We start from the raw sequence: 16,330 nt of genomic DNA, 5'->3' as shown, positions 1-16,330 counted from the left end.
CACGCGACCGACGACGACCGCCACCGCCGCGAGAACGATGGGGAGAGCCAGATATTTAGGGCGCCTGCGCTCTCTTCATATTAGGTATTCTTGAAAATGAGCCAACAACAACTGTTTCTGATTCTGATTCTAATTCAACAACGGCCAGTTTACATTGGTAAGTCGTTGTAAGCAGTGTGCGGTGGTCGTTGGCTAACGGTATTTCCACTCGCGTGTGTGTCTGCTGTGCGCGCGTGTGTGTGTGTGTGCGTGTGTTCGCGTGTGTGTGTGTGTAAGTGTCTGCGGGCCTAGAAGAGTGAAAAAAGGGAGAGGAAAAAAAAATTAAGAACGTAAGCTTTAACAATTGCCTAAAAAACACACACGACAACGACGAGGACGACCAGAAGGATACCCAGGCCTAGTGCTAGTACGTGTAAGTGTGTGGAAAACGATAATTAGATTGGCATCCACCAGATCCATCTACTCTGCATTCAAAATCCCAGTCACCACCAGCAGCAGCCGCCACCGCAGACGCAGCACAGGTGAGTTGCGGAATTTTTGCCACTGTCCATGACTGCCAGCAATCATCCCCCTTCTCTCTTTCGCCTCCCTTCCTATCACACTCACTATGATGGTGAATATTAGCCAGAGACACCACCAGCACATACACACACACACACAACTAAACACAGCGCCTTTTGTGTTTTGTTGCGGGACTCGGACGCGACCACAACACATTGAATATTGCACGAACTGAAGCTCAAAGGGTCATTAAAGTCTTTGTATTTGCATTTACTTAATTCATAATTCCAAAATTGACTCACGCACGTTTTCGATTAAAACGCTGTCTCTATAAATAACACGTAAAAATCGATCGCTAAACGGAATGCAGCTAACACACACAAACACACGCTCCACTGCACAATCTTCCAAAAAACAAAACAAAATACACAAGCTTCTTACCTACACGATTTCCAAATTCCTTAATTTTAGCAAATTTCCCAAAATGTTTCTTCGACTGCCTTTTATCAAAGAGTGTAAACAACTTTTTAAGCAAAGCTTTTCACACTTAAAAACTTTATCTAATTCCTTAAATCTGCTAAATAATTCAAACAGTTCGCTCGCTTCTGTTTTATAATTCCTTTTAAATGCTTCTTGAAATGTATAAGAACTCCATGGGGTAATCGTATTTGATTCTGTTGGGGTTTAACTTTATCAAAGTTTTTCATAAAATCAAACATTTCAAAATGTTTTAATTCCAAAGCAAATAATAATGTTTCTTTTTGAGGCAAACTTTAAAATACTTTTGATACGATTCAATTGAAAAAGGAGGAAAAAATGAAAGGTTTAAGTTAAAAGTATAATAACTAGAAATTCTTTGACATCATATTGCATACCTTAGGGAACGATTTCATTCTATTTTACATTTTTATATTTAGCTTTGCAACTAGAACTATTCCATTCAGTATTTGAATTTATATATTCGATGGCTAAGTGAAATTCTTATAGTTAAGCAAATTTAACTCGTTGAACTCTTTAAATACATATGGTCACTGCCTTAATTCTTGCAGTGTATTTTTACTTGTGGAACAGCGTTTAAACGACTTTCACACACATTTCGCGTTTGCTGTGCATCAAGGAAGCGTCGGAGAGAAAAACTAAATCGCAGCGGCATTCACAAATTGCGTGCCGCCAACTGAGGTAGACGCCTGTCTTTGCCTCTTGACCCCCTTCTCTGTCCAATGTCTTGTTCTTGTGAAATTTTAATTTTATTTTTAAAACTTTTATATTTGTGTTTTGTTTGTTGTTTGTTTGTCTCTTTTTTTTGTTTTGTTTTTGTTGCGTTGGCGCTGGCTCAGAGGCGGCCTTCAAGGTCATTTCATTATATTTTTATTTCGTTTGGCTGCGTTTTGCATTCGTTTTGGTCTCTTTTTTCGCCTTTTAGTTGCATTATATAATTTGAGATGATAGAGGGAGGACAAGTTCAAGTCCACAATTCTGCGGGTTTTCACCATGTGTGTGTGTGTGTAAATGTTTTGCCAATAATTTTGCCATTGACAACAGAAGAGAGAGAGAGTCAGCGGCGTTTCGGCTTTGTTAGTGTTTACCTTGCCAGTCGGTCGATGTTAATTTTTTGTTGTTGATTATATATTTTTGCATAACAGCAGCAACATCAACTGCGGCGGCAGCAAATAAATGGAAAACTTGTTTATATAGCCAAGGAAAATCAAGGAAAACACAACAAGAACAACAACAACATCAACAACATTAGATGGAAAAGCGCACCCGGCAACAACACGAAAGAATAAAATACAGCGCCATTGGGGCGCACAATTTTCCCCCCAAATATCGTTGAATAGAAGGAGGGAGTAGGTGGAGTGGAAACAAATTATATGACACACCCTCTGACCCCCCCTTTTCCCTTCTCCCTTGTCGTTTTGTTCACCGCCACCACCCCCTTGACGCACATAAAGTCAATAAACAACAACAGCAGCAACAACAACAATGAACGGCAGCAATGTAAAAGCAGCCCGTCAGCCGGATTTTATATGGCATTTCCCCGCCCTTTCAAACCCCCGCACCCACACAACCATTAAACATAGGCGGAAAAGGATCTTTGTCTCTCCCTTCATCTATCTCTCTCTCTCTCTCTCACTCACTCTTGTTTAGCTTGCGTAGTTGTCAATGTTGCTTTTCTTTGCTGTCTTTCTGTCATTTATTTCGTCATTTATGCAAAAATAAAATAGAAAAAAAAAACTTTATTGCTTTTTCTTGTCTTGTAGCTTTCACAGTTCAATCCTAAGGGAAAAGGCTTAAAAAATAACAACAAAAGTACATGCGGAAAAAACAAGAAAAAAAGCTTGCCAATTAAATGCATGCAAGAAATTTGTGGCACGCATTTCTTATGTTAGCTTTGTTGTGTTTTTTCTTTTTGGATTTTTTAATTAAAGTTCATAGGAGAATAACCAATTATTTTGAGACCTTTGGGCATTCATATGGCCCATAGCTTTGAACTAATTTCAGCTTCGCTGATTGCCTGGCATGTAAGATAATTATGCGCAAATTTGGAACCTTTTGAACAAGAAAAGAAACTCAAAACGGGCAGGCAAAGAACACCCAAAAACCTGAGCCTACATCCTTGTTGTTGTTTTCATTGCTGATGTTCTGCATGCATGACTGAGTTTTCATTAGTAGCAAGTGCAGCAGTTCAAGGACAACTGACAAAATGAACAATAACCATCAACAAAAACATGGGTTTTAGGTAAATATGTAGGAAACAATTAAGGATCAAAAGCGAATTGCCACATAATGGATAAGCCCAAATGAAAATGCGAATGACAAGAGAAATGCTCATCTAGGCAACAATTTTCTTTCTTTTCCTTCTTCTTTTTGGCGTGGATGGACAACTATGTCATAGTTATAACAATAATGAGTGGAACAGAGGCGGAGGCAAAGCCAGAGACATAGCCGGAGGCCATAACTGCCCTTCCCACCGTAACAGTCCATCCAAAGACACACATACTCACACAGACGCAAAGACAGAGCGAAGAGAGGCAAAAACAAAATCAACGTCATGTTAAGCCCCTTAAATGCCAACTGCGTACAATGGTGCGTATACGTAATCCTATTTTGGCAGTTTAATTGCAAAAGACACAAAGGGAGTAACAGAGAGAGAAAGTGAGTGAGAGAGCGAAATTGCTTATAGGAATGCTAACTAACATCTAAATAAAGTTTCTTATGTCTTCTACTGTGCGTGTGTTTGTGTGTGTGTTGCTTCCTTCCACATAATTAACTTTTAATGGCAAAGCCAAAACAAATCCTTGCCACGAGCAAGACCATTGCCTACTTATTAGGGCATAGGGCCTCACCTCAAATGTCCATCAGAGAGTGGGAAATAGTAATATGGACCTCACCCAGTCCTACCCTTGCATAAATAACTAACTAAATGGGCTTCCATTTCATAAATAAATATAATTAATGAATTTATAAAATATTATTGCATATTTATAAAAAATCAACAGTTACCTTAGTCACAAGGAATACATTTTTCAGGTTGAAAAGTTGAATTTATATCAGAAGAGTCTTTGTGTATGGAATTAGAGTAACCCATATATTTATGGCTTCTACTGTTACTGGTCTGGAAGATATGACAAACATTTTCAAAAACTTTAAACCATGTCTTTTGAAAGTCTTTACTACCTTTTCTTCAAATACTAGAAGTAAAAGCGTGAAAAACGATATGTATGGATTGCAGTTGAATTCACTTAATTTATGGCTTGATATTTGTTAGAAATTGCATGCAATTTAGGAAAAAAATATAATTGAAACTCCAACTCCATAACAATTTTGCGTACATACATATAATCTAATTCAGATGGAAAGCATAGCTCAAGCTGAATCAACAATTCAATTATTTGTTTTAATTGGAGATACATTTTCTATGCATGAATAATAAAATTTATAAAATTTTGCATTTCATTTTGCACTTAATTGCGTTTCATTGCAGAGAGAATGCCACAAGAGCAACTAATGATTGCATTTCATTGCCAAGGACGAGTTTTGAATGCATATTTCATAAGTCTCGAAGAAGAAATAGACTGACACAATGACAGCGGTTCAAGTGGTTTTAAGCTCAGCAGAGAAATGAATAAAAATTGAATTTTAAAGGCAAACAGCTGCTGTCTCTCTCTCTCTGTGTCTTTGTCTTTCTGGTTGTCTCGCTTGTCTGTTTTTGAGCCAAGTGGCAAATGTAGCACGTACAGTAACCAAATGGGCAATCCTTTATCCTTGCAATGGAAAACGACAATTGAAAACCAGTTGACGTTTTATCAATGTTTTAGCAGGCGAAGGTTGAGAAGGTTTTTTCTTTTCTATTAGTTTTGGCTGCATTCAATCTCTTCTCCAATCTCTCTCACTCTCGATTCTATTCCTGTTCTTGTTGATAGAGTACCCCCGGGGCGTATACGCAATCAAAAATTGTATATCACATGACAAATTCAATCAGACAAAGCACACGATATAATTGAAGTGACTGTGTAGGAGTGCGTGCGCGTGTATGAGTGTGTGTGTGTGCCCGAAGCATTCCAAAGACAAATGTTGATGGGGCTAGACCAAACGCACAAACTCAGTTGAGTTGAGTGCGAGCTAGCGAACGACCAACAGAAGTCAGACCCTGCCGGCAAGTCATATCAATTATTCAAGGATAATTTGAAACATTGTCGTACGGTGAAACAGAATTTTGCACAGGATTTGTTTGTTTGACTTTACCTACCAGCTGCCCTCCACCCCGCCATTTCCATCTTTACTCTGTCTCGTCCTCTGTGTAGGTTTTTAGCCTGAAAACTTTTTGTAAATTATTTAAATGAGCATAAAAGGAAGATGCAAGAGAGAGACACAGAGAGAAAGATGACAGATGCGAACTCTGTTGATAAACTTTCTTCTTCTTCGCAGTCTGCGTAGCTTTTATTGTTTTAAATTGGAACAAAATGCAAGAGTTGTGTGTCCTTTTTTTCATCTTTCCATTTTCAGTCATTTGCTAAAAAGCTTTTCTTTTTACGATCCATACGTGGGTGTGTGTTATCTCTCTAAGGGCATAAACAGAGATAGGACATGTTCGCTTCTGCATACGAGGGTTCAACTAAAAGTTTAGACCGAGCGCCCACTAGAGTTGCGTCTTTGCTTAAACACAAATTTCATTACTTTACAATTAATTGGTTGTTTTAATATCATCAAAAGTTTTTCGTTCTTGGTTTAATTTAAATCAAAAAATAGAGAGACGTAAGCTTCTTTTGATTTTCAACTATGGAACTTGACTTGTCAATTAAAATGACTTTTATTTACCTCGTGAAATATAGAAGAAGATAAAACGAAAATTAAAAGGGTTGAAAGCTTAAAGAGTTTTGTTTAGAATGGCCCCTCGTAGGGCACATGCAATCAGCCGAGCGGGCCACTTAAGCGCCATTACCAATTAGCGTGTCCGTGTCCAAGCACCACAAAGTATGCTTCAAATTATGCTGTTGTATGTAATGCAATTTGTGTGATGGGGTATGAAGGGATAGCAAACATATGTCTACAAATACACCAGCACACATACAAGCAAACACACACGGAAAGTGCCGCAAGGCAAGTGTGCGTAAGGCTGATAAGGCAGAGTATTCTCTCATTCCCATCGTAAATTAGTTATTGGCATGTTATACTAAACGATAATGAAACTCTTTTACTCTCTCTCTCCCCCTCTCGATTTCAGCACCATGTGTGAAGCATAAATCAACATCAACAGCAACTTAACTACAACTTATTGGTTTTTCTGTGTGTTGTATAAACAAAACGGGAAAAAACGAAGATGCATTTACATTTCGAACGGAACACCAATACGAAATGCGACTGCACAATACTCTCGTTATCATGGATGGGAAAAGTACCAGATGACATACCCGAGGTAAGTGTCATCCCTACTGGCCATTTTGTTGCTTTCCAACCAGTTAATATTCTCAATATTAATACAATAAATATCGACAATGTCCATTAAACTGTCCAGGACATTTTAAACAAACTATTAAGGATGCCTGTAAGCCATTAGGCCATAGACAAGAGATCAACCCCATCCTCCCCATGTATCATCCACTCATCCTCTAGCATTGTGAATGGCTCGTAAATTGACAGACGGAGAGCAACGTTGTGCTTGTAGCACGCAGGACTTTCGTAGTTAAAACTGACATTTTTCGTCTATAGTCTAACCAGAATTCTCAAAAATGTACTCAAAGAAAACTTGAGGTTAATAAATGTCGGCTTGGAAAGTAAGCGGGAAGGAAGCGCTTTTATCCATGTCAGGAAAAAATTCAAAATAATGGCAAATTTTAGATATTAGTCACTTGGGTGCTAAGTTAGGCTTAACTATGGACTGGCAGGGCACAAAAACAAGGAAAAGAAGGAGAAAGTCCTCAAAAGTCACTGAACTTCTACCTCGTACAGAGCAGCTTCATTTTGTGGAATAGTTGTACCTCTTTGGGCTCATGTTTATGCCAGTTGCTGTAGGCGTAAACAAATGAAATATTTTCTAATACGATCGCGTTGTCAACCAACTAGCTACTCCAATTTTATTGCTGGTGCATTTATAATGCATACAGAGACAGTCATGTTTCAAACCGGAAGTGAAATCTTCGCCGTCGTCTCTGTAAATTGAAATTGAAAAATGGAAAATTGAAAATTGATGTGGCTAACGAGCCACATTGTATTAATTTTGGGTTCAAGTTTCAGAGTTTTGGAGGAGGAGATGATTTTGTTGGTATTCATTTGGCTGGTCTTAAAATTGATTTTCCCTTAGCCACGAGTGAAGGAACTAAGAGAGAGCAAGAGCGAGAGAGTGCCCTTAACTTTTGCAATCATTATGTGAACGAAAGGAGCATTCAATGGGCTCTGGCATAACAAACACCATATAATCCTTTTTATATTGAATATAAAAATCCAATCACGTTTCGTAGTGTCCGCTTCTCCTCCTTCTCGAAGAGCTTTGTTCGCTGCTCTCTTTTGTAGCGCAAAATTAAAGTTAAGTGGGTGCGGCACAGACTCAAGTGGCAGTGTCTCCTTTAGCTTTAGTCCAGCTCCAAGAGTTCCACGTGTCCCTCACATGCCTAAGAAATTCCTTAGCATTCTCTCTCTGTGTGTTTGTGTGCGCAATAAACTCGTTTTTGCGATTTATTTAACAGTTTTCAATTTTATTTTCAACACTCGTGTGCGTTTGACTGTGGTTATGGGCACGTGTCGCTGTTTGCCATGGTCTCCCCCACATCCACTCACCGCCGAAACTTATTCTCCACCCACCCCTACACATAGCCATCCATTTTCATTCCGATTCCCGTTCCGATTCCAATGATGAGTCCTTGTGCGTTGCGGCCTCGTTTCTTGTTACGCCTTTGTAGCAATTTACGACCACGATAAGCTCACCCAAAACTCTCTTGTCGCTGCTGCTACTCCCCCCTCAAGGTTATGACAGAAATCGTTCGTTTGAGGAATTCTCGACTCGAGTTTTTGATAAATAAGCATTTGTATCCACTTCCGCTGGGACTTGCGTCTTCAAAGCAAAAAACCATCTTAGGGGGTAAACTGCATATTAAAAAATAAACAACAAAAGTCTTCTTTAAATATTCCCTCAGTGCATTATATACAAATATTTTGTTTCATCATCATCAGCATGAATCATAATATTTTAACAGTCACTTTGCCATTAATAAAATATTTGATACTAACTTAAAGAGTATTGGCTTTGTTCTTGTCATAAAACATAAACTGAAACTCACTTTTTCCAACTGTGAGAGTTCTTCAGTTCTCTTTCTTTCTCTCTCTCTCTCTCTCAGCCTGAGCTTTGGCGAATGTCGCAGCATTTCACATAAATTGACACAACAAATTGACGCACTGTCAGCCACAAAGAAGAAGAATGGCCAAATAAAAAAAAATTGGAATCGTTAAATGAAATTCGATAGCAGTCACTCCACTTCACTACACTTTGCTCTGCCCTCTCCACTTATGTCCCTCACATGTGGACATGGTTGACACTTTTCTATTCGGTCATGAGGGAAAGCCAAATCAAAGCCTCGACACAATCACCAACATTGCATAATGTCATTGTCATTTCTGGGCGTGGCATTTGTGGTAGCGTCTGGCGGTGGTGGTTGGCCATTATGCAAATCTACATGGCGCTCAACTAAATGAAATCTAATGGAAATGTAGTCTATGGCAAATATAGCCAGATGCATTTGATTACAGGGTATAAAGCTTACTATAACTGTTACTCATATTATGTAGGCAAAGTCGAGCAGTTCAACCTAGTAAATAAGAGGTCATTTAATAAGAGAAGGAAAACTTTTGAGAAGTCTTACAAACTCTCATTCGTAAAATGACCTTGACTCAAATATTTAGCGACTGATTATTGAATTTTGTTACCGACTTAAGTATATCGACGTATAACATCCTTGAATTCTTAGTACTGATACAATGAGTCACTCTCTCAATTGCAGTTTTTTCGCTGCTTGAATTTTCGTGTTTGTTCTCTGAGTTCTATTTTCCACACTTTTTTAAATGGTATTCAACTGGTCGATGCAAGTTACTTTGATTATTTTATTTTATTTTACATACGTACAAAACCAAAATGTGAATGGCATTTGTGGCTAGGATGTTGGCTAGAAAGACATCTTCTGAAGTGTGTACTTTGCATATTTATGGCGCTGGCTAAAAAGTATGCTACAATTTTTACTCCTGCCATTCATGCTTTTCGTTTACGGTGGCAATTTCATACTTATTTCTCAAATGGCTGCTTGGCGTTGGCGTTTATACGACTTTTAATAATGCAAATAAATGGCAAAAAGTAAAGCGAAAGGAAACAAACAAACAAAAAGAAAAAGTCCAACTGGCGAGAGCTCAGCTGAAGATGACTGCTGATCCTTCTTAAGCGAAATGCTTCGCTTAGCGTAATTAACTTGGTAACTGTTTAGAAAAAGTCGTTGGCCGTGCGATGGTTGTGTGAGTTGGGTTTTAACATCATTAATAAGTCCAGCTTGCCTGCTGACGTTGGACAATTCTGTTTTTATTTTTTGCGTGCACTCTCTTTTAATTCTTTTTGTACTTTTTTTGAGGAGTAAAAGATAATTGAGTTCTTTTCAATCTTTGTGCGAACGAATGACAGGCAAACAGACAGAGAGAGAATGCTTACTGACCACAAAAACCACTTGGCTATAGCCCTTGGGCTAGTCGTCGTCTGGCTAATTATGTGCACTAGACTGTGCTTTATGGTTCGCGTATTTTTATGCCATTTTCACGATTCGACCCTTCAGTTTGGTTATGTGGGTGGGGAGACGGGTGGTTAGTTAGTTAGTTATTTGTGCTCATAAAATTGCGAAGCTACAAAAATGAGCTTATATCATTTGTGCGCTGGGCCTCTCTATCCAAAAGGACGAAAACTTTTACAAGCCACCCTAAAAGTATGCATCAAAATAAATACACAAAACTCATTTACCCAGGCAGCAACACATATTCTGAGATGGAGAGTAGAGGAGAGACACAACCAACATGCTCACGCGTAATAAATGTGTTACGTGCTTTTCCTCTAGTACCGCTGCCCCTTCATCCCCTCTATGCTACCACTTAGTTGCTGTTTAAGCTGATTTAAGCAGAGTTTTTGTTACGCTTGTTGAACAGGTGCCGATTAAAAGTGCCAATTTTACCGCTGCTGGCAGTTAATTGAAAACTTTTTAATTGATTCCCCCAGCAGCAGCAGCAGTGAAAATATCTTGAAATGTATTTGCCTTAGTTATTTAGGCCTCCATGGGTTACACAGGGTGTGATTTATGGGCCCCATGCCTTTAGATTTGCCTGCCGCTGACAGTTTCAATTAAACAACAGCTTATGCTCTATAGCTTCTGGCGTCCAGAGTCCCTTTCTTGGCTCCCTCCACCGACTCTCTTTCACTCTCTGCTCAATGCGATTGAGTCTGCACTTTGCTTTGTTTGTTCTTGGCTCTAGCTCCTCCATATACTGACCATTGGCCGCATCAGTTCAATCATCTAACGTTCTTTCACTCTCTCTCTCTCCCTCTTTTTCTATGTGTCGAGGACTCTTTACACTTGGTTGACTTGGCTGTGGCTTTCAGTTGTGTCATTGATTGGTTTATTCAGCATTTTGTTTGTTAGCACTGGGCTTCAAGCTTTTGTCGTTCACGTCCACGTTGTTATTTGTGGTTTGTGTGTTTTTTTTCTCTCCGCCCACCTCCCACTGGCTAACCACTTTTCTATTCAATTGTTGCATACTGGAATCAATCAATCAATTATGCAACTGGCCAGCCATTGTTATTGCATAATCCACAAAAAAAACAGAAACTTTCTTAATACATTTCATGAACTCTTAACTCTACGAGAATTTCCGTAAAGAAAAACTCCAAATTAATCTTGAACTTTTACTTTTACGTTGTTTTGTGGCTTAAATTTTTTAAAGGAAGAACTTTGAAAAAGTTGTAACATTTCGTCTCTTATCTCTTATATGTATGATTAATAAATCTTATCAATAAATTTGCAGTCAGATAAAGTTTTTGAAAGTCGTTTGCTTTGAAGGCCAGCTATTACTTTTAGCCTTTTCTTCGTCTTCCTGCTGCCGCTCTTTTCTGCTCATTTTTTTGTAGTTGGAAAGAGTTTTTCAAGTTTACTACGAGCAAACTTCAATGGTTTTATTCTTTTCTCAATAATTTCCTTTGAATTTTCTTCATATTTCACTACAAGTCAGCAAGCGGCATTACGTTTCAATGGATATATATATATATGTGGGAGTGGGTTTCCATGGGGTTCCACCATGTTGGAGGATGTCAGTTGCCATGCCAGCAGCTGCTCCATGCTCCATTTGTCAACGCAGGACTCAAGTACAACAAATACATATGCAATTATATGAAAAGCATTTCATAAGGCAGAGACTTTCACAGTTTTATGTCTGTAACAAAAGATGAGCTGCACTTGAGCATGCTAAAATGCGTTATTAAGTGCATAAATATGCAATGTGCAACCTCTGCCCCTCCACGCACACACACATACACACTCACACACAGAGACACAAATACATGAGCACTTGCACTCGGAAAGACTCAGGTGAGTTGCCTTTGGAAATTTAATAAAATGCAAATGTAAAATGCAGCAGCAAAACCCAGACAAATGCCCCACATGTCACGCCCCCTTTTTGCCATTGTTACCCCACATCTTTTTCACCGTTTCCCCCCTCTCTCCCCCTCTAGCAGGCATGCACGCTAATGAGTTGAGTTTTGTCTCGGTCTAGCCACACAAAGAAATATTGGTAAGGGTTGTGTGTGTGCCGACAATGAGCATTCTATAAATTATGCAGACAGAAAGAGAGAGGGGAAAAAGGAAAAAGGAGGCTGAGATGCACACAATCTCCCATCCACATACACATACAGTTGAAGTCCTCCTCTCCTCCTCTATCAGTTCAAATTGGGCTAATGGCAAACACGAGAATACTTTTTAATTATTTTAAATGCAAATGTGCAAATAAACTAAGCAAAGAAACCAAAAAAAAAAAAAGGCAACAAATGTAGAAAAAAAGAAAAGAAAAATCGATACAACTTTTTTGGGTTGGCATTAAAAAGGATCAAAAGGTGGAACACGTGCGGCCTGCCGGGAGGCGAAACACACACTCGTGCAGACACACATACTTGTATGTACATGTGTAAGCCAAAGCCAGAGCCATAAAAGTTGCCATTGCCATTGCCTTGGCTTTGACAAAGTAAGAATAAAAAATACAAAAAAAACAGACTAAAGGAAAACGTTACGAAAAGAAAATTCAAACAACAGTCAATCCTACCTCCACACTCTCCCTGCCCCTTTAACTCTCACCACCATCACTTTGTACTGTCTGAACTGAATTGGATGGTTGAATGGGGATTGGGTGGTGGGTTATGGGTGTAGCCAAGCCTTTCACACCTACGCGTGCTTGGCACAAGTGACAAAATGTTGTTACGTGAGCATTAAACCATATTTTAAGTTATTAAGTTATTGACAAAAGCACACGTCACCCTTTCCTTGCCCTTCTGTCCTGCCCTGCCTCTGTTTTCCGAATTCTCTGTCTCTCTCTCCCTCTGACTTGTCAACCGTTGCCAAGCCAAAGAGGACACGACACTTGTGATGTGTGTGTGTGTGTCGCTGCTTATCCCCATATTGTTTACAATGCCACGCCCAGTTATACTTACTCACACACACAGGAACACCACAGAGGAGACACCAGATACACTCGTTCATTCGTATAATGCCTGAATTATATGTCTGAGCATAAAAACAACTAAGAAATTTTATTTTACCGACTTTTATATACTCTGGACTAAGAAATATATCCCTCATAGATCAAAACCTTTATCTAGGCTCTCAACATTCGATAAGTCTTTTTGTAAGCAATCTGTTGACGTATAATATGATCAGGATTATGAATTTCAATTCTCTCCGTTAGATGCCCGCTTTACGAGTTTAATATTCCCCAATTTTGGCTGCCGACTTACACATAAATGTGTTGAGTAAACTTCGGACAGATTTCGGCCATACGCATAAAAAGAAAATTTTCAATTTCGCCCAAGCTGCTGCTGCTGCTTCAGCCACAGGCGGCTTTTCATAGTCTGGGACCAAATTGTTTCTCGTTTCATCTGATGGGAACTGCTGCAAATGTTTTGGCTCTGAGTTAAATTTTTTGTTGAACTTCAGTTGTAAATTAAACATAAATATTGTTATATAAGCTGGCCCCTAGGGGACGCTATCACATACAAAGATACACATACACACACACATGTACATAAATATCTTTATATATATAATAAAAAGCAACTTTAGCTCCATCTTTATATTCAGTTTTGACTCAGACTGGACCCAGCCCCCCTTCTACCCTGTGCAAACTTGTTTCGTCTTTTACTTTTCTGACTTTGACATTTTGTTGTTGCATGCTTCCAGGCGACTTCTGGAATTCATGACTCGTTTGTCTGTGTGTGTGTGCTCACAGGTAGCACACAGCATTTTTATATTGCTTTGTAGCGCTGCAAATGACATCAAACACAGCTCACAGCCAGACATACATATGTACATACATACATATGTATATTATTACAATTCCTGGACCAATGCCGAGAGCATATTGCTAGATAAATTGCATTTTGGCATCACACAAAAAGCAGAAGTGTAACTGAAATTGCATTTTTCTTCCATCCTTTTTACAAAATTTGATACACCCATTGGACTTGTTGATGACAGGATTTGACCCTTAATTGCATTTGTTTCTATACGTATTTCTAAAATTTAAATAACCATTTCCAATTAAATAGTTGACCATTTTTGTTTAAATTCTTTGTGGATAAATGAGCAATTAAAATGTAAAATAATAATTTTACCAAACACATTTAATTTGTTGGCATTTATTAAGGCTTAAATGTTTTTTCAATGGAACTTACCTCTGTGTTGTTTAGGTCTTCCGGTCGGCAAAATTTATTTGATAGATCGCGGAAACTTTAGGGCTGGAATACACTTTAGGTCGTCACTGGAAGCAAGAGCGAGTCTGTCTCTCTCTCGCTCCTACCCACTGCTGGTATTTTTGATACTTAGTTACACTACAGCACAGGTAATTCTTTCTTCTTATACTTCTTCTTCTTCGTTCACGTGAGGAAGAAAGAGACTGATTGTCATCTTACTTCTCTTTTTCTAGCTGTCTGTTTAAAATCACCTTACTTGGCGATTAAAATTTTACCGTTTTTATAATTTCGTTAATACCAATACAACCTACCTATACATAGCTATAGCTATATACATACATACATATATCTTTATACATATATTAAGTGAAGGATAAGTCAGTCAAAGACAAAGAATAAGTATAATAAAATAAAACTTAAAATTCACTTACCTCACGGCCTTCTATCCTCTTGAAAATCTTTCCATCATTATTTTGCAATTCAAATTACATACATATGTATGTATTTTCTTTTGGATTTCGATCACTTCACTCTCACACACTTGAAAAAACAAAATAAAATAACATTGCAATACAAGCTCAGCTTTGATCACACATATACACACACACCACCTCACGGCGCCAGCGGAGTCTCAAAGTTTTGCATGGCCGTCTGCTTTTCGCAATGAAAGTATTGTTATTTCTTTAAACACAAAGAATCAAATTCAATGCGCATACCATCATTTGAAAGCTGCTTGCTTTAACTTTAAAAAACTATAATTTATTTTCACTTCACAAAAGAGCTTCAACACACGCAAAAAATAATTTGCAAGGAGACGCGGCAATGACAAACTAAAACTGACAGCGTTGCCAGACTTAGAAAACTAGTTCTGATCGAGCTTACCTAATCGGCTACGTTTGGCTTGAAGATAACAGTGCTCTAATATGTCGTTATTAGAGTTTTAGCCGTAAAAATTCAAATTTCAATTAAGATGAAGATCTAAAATGTTTTAAAACCGAACCAAATCACAAAAAATTCTGGTAGCTTATGATACATTTTTGGTCTTAAAGATTACTTTTGTAATTTAAACTTTCGCTGTATGTACATTGATAATATTTAATAGGCAAACATAAAACTTAAACGTAAGGATTAAGTAATGGGAATATTTTCCATAATATTTATTTAAAATCGACCAACCTATCCCTGATTGCAGCTGTTTGCTGGCCCACTATGTGAGAGGCCCATAAATTTTCTAAACAAAAGACACATTTGGGTGCTGTGGCTTAATGTCCGGGCAAATAAACAACACACTCCGAGTCAGTAGCAAGAGTAGCAGCAGGGGGAAAGGAGTGGCAGACAAGGAGGTGAGATGAAGAGAAACTGTCGTCAGTTTGGTTTTCCACTTTTGTTTCTCGTTTCTTTCGTTACTTTATATCTCTTTCTTTTCAGCCTTCCTTCTCGTTTTCCGTCTTTGTTGGCAATGCCAAATCAACCACCGCCAACGCAGATAATTTGCCACAGGGAGTTAAGTTGGCCAGGACTATCAAGGGTGGGTTCGTGTGTGTGTGTGCGTGTATGGGTCAGGGGCTAAACCCAACGCCCTGACCTACTTTTGCGGAAACTTTTTTTTCTTGTTTCTTTCAATTTGTTAGTCATGTCGTCAGTGGGCGAACGAGCGAGCGAGTGTGTAAATAGGAGAGAAAATTATTTATTCCATAAAATACAAATACAAAGAATGTTGCACTAACGTCTACTCATAAAGCTTTCAATTTCTTTTTAACTAACTGCCAAGATAGAGTATGGGCTGTGCCGTCTCTATCATATGTACAATGCATATATCTATGTATTTAGTTGTCTATGTTGTGCAGGATTAACAAAAACAGGCCAACAAATGCCCCGAACCCCAAGTCCAATTGTGGCAACGCCGCATTTGCCTCATCTTTGGCTTCTACAACATCCTGACTGACTTGAATAAATTCCATATCTTCGGGACGAATGCGTCGGGTTACTCCATCATCCTCATCGTCATCTTCATCGTTATTCGGCCCCTCCATGGAGGAGGCCGGCGGTGTTGTAGCTTTGCCCAGCAACAAGGCCAACTGGATACGCTGCATGGGCGTAAGTACGGGCTTCTCTATGGGTTCCTTCGGTCGCTGCCAGTGCGGTGGTGGCAGGAAGGGTTCAAAGGTGGGGGGAACCTCATTGGCCCGATAACCATAGACAAACATTTGCACAAATAGTGAAGTCGTCTTGAAATCGCTCACAACGGCCTTCAGCGTATTGTTCGAATAATGACTATATTCCGCCACAGGAGCCAAATAGTCAGGTGACGTCGATTCTTGTGTATTAAAATGCTGCAAGATAAATAAGAAATCGTCG

General features: G+C 38.8%; 2 protein-coding genes across 4 annotated transcripts in view; one reads left to right on the top strand and one right to left on the bottom strand.

The window, feature by feature from the left end:
• Positions 1-107: 107 nt before the first annotated feature.
• Positions 108-16,330, top strand: part of Tusp (WD40 superfamily protein Tusp) — a 27,786-nt gene continuing 11,563 nt past the window's right edge. The window contains exons 1-2 of one of the 3 annotated variants that reach the window (XM_068300246.1): positions 108-521; positions 6,227-6,418. In XM_068300246.1, coding sequence (XP_068156347.1) covers positions 6,323-6,418 — 96 coding nt within the window. In that variant the 5' untranslated portion in view covers positions 108-521; positions 6,227-6,322. Of the gene's footprint in view, positions 522-3,529; positions 3,589-6,226; positions 6,419-16,330 lie in introns of those variants that run through there. The other 2 variants (XM_068300248.1, XM_068300247.1) reach the window with 2 other exon arrangements.
• Positions 15,644-16,330, bottom strand: part of LOC137584873 (uncharacterized) — a 2,595-nt gene continuing 1,908 nt past the window's right edge. The window contains exon 4 of the mRNA XM_068300459.1: positions 15,644-16,305. Within this exon, the coding sequence (XP_068156560.1) occupies positions 15,799-16,305 (507 nt within the window). The 3' untranslated portion in view covers positions 15,644-15,798. The remainder of the gene's footprint in view (positions 16,306-16,330) is intronic.

The sequence above is a fragment of the Drosophila tropicalis genome, unplaced genomic scaffold (assembly GCF_018151085.1).
Source record: "Drosophila tropicalis isolate 14030-0801.00 unplaced genomic scaffold, ASM1815108v1 contig_878, whole genome shotgun sequence".
Taxonomy (NCBI): Eukaryota; Metazoa; Arthropoda; class Insecta; order Diptera; family Drosophilidae; genus Drosophila; species Drosophila tropicalis.
The sequence above is the reverse complement of the archived record's forward strand: the minus strand, read 5'-3'. Positions and strand labels throughout refer to the sequence as shown.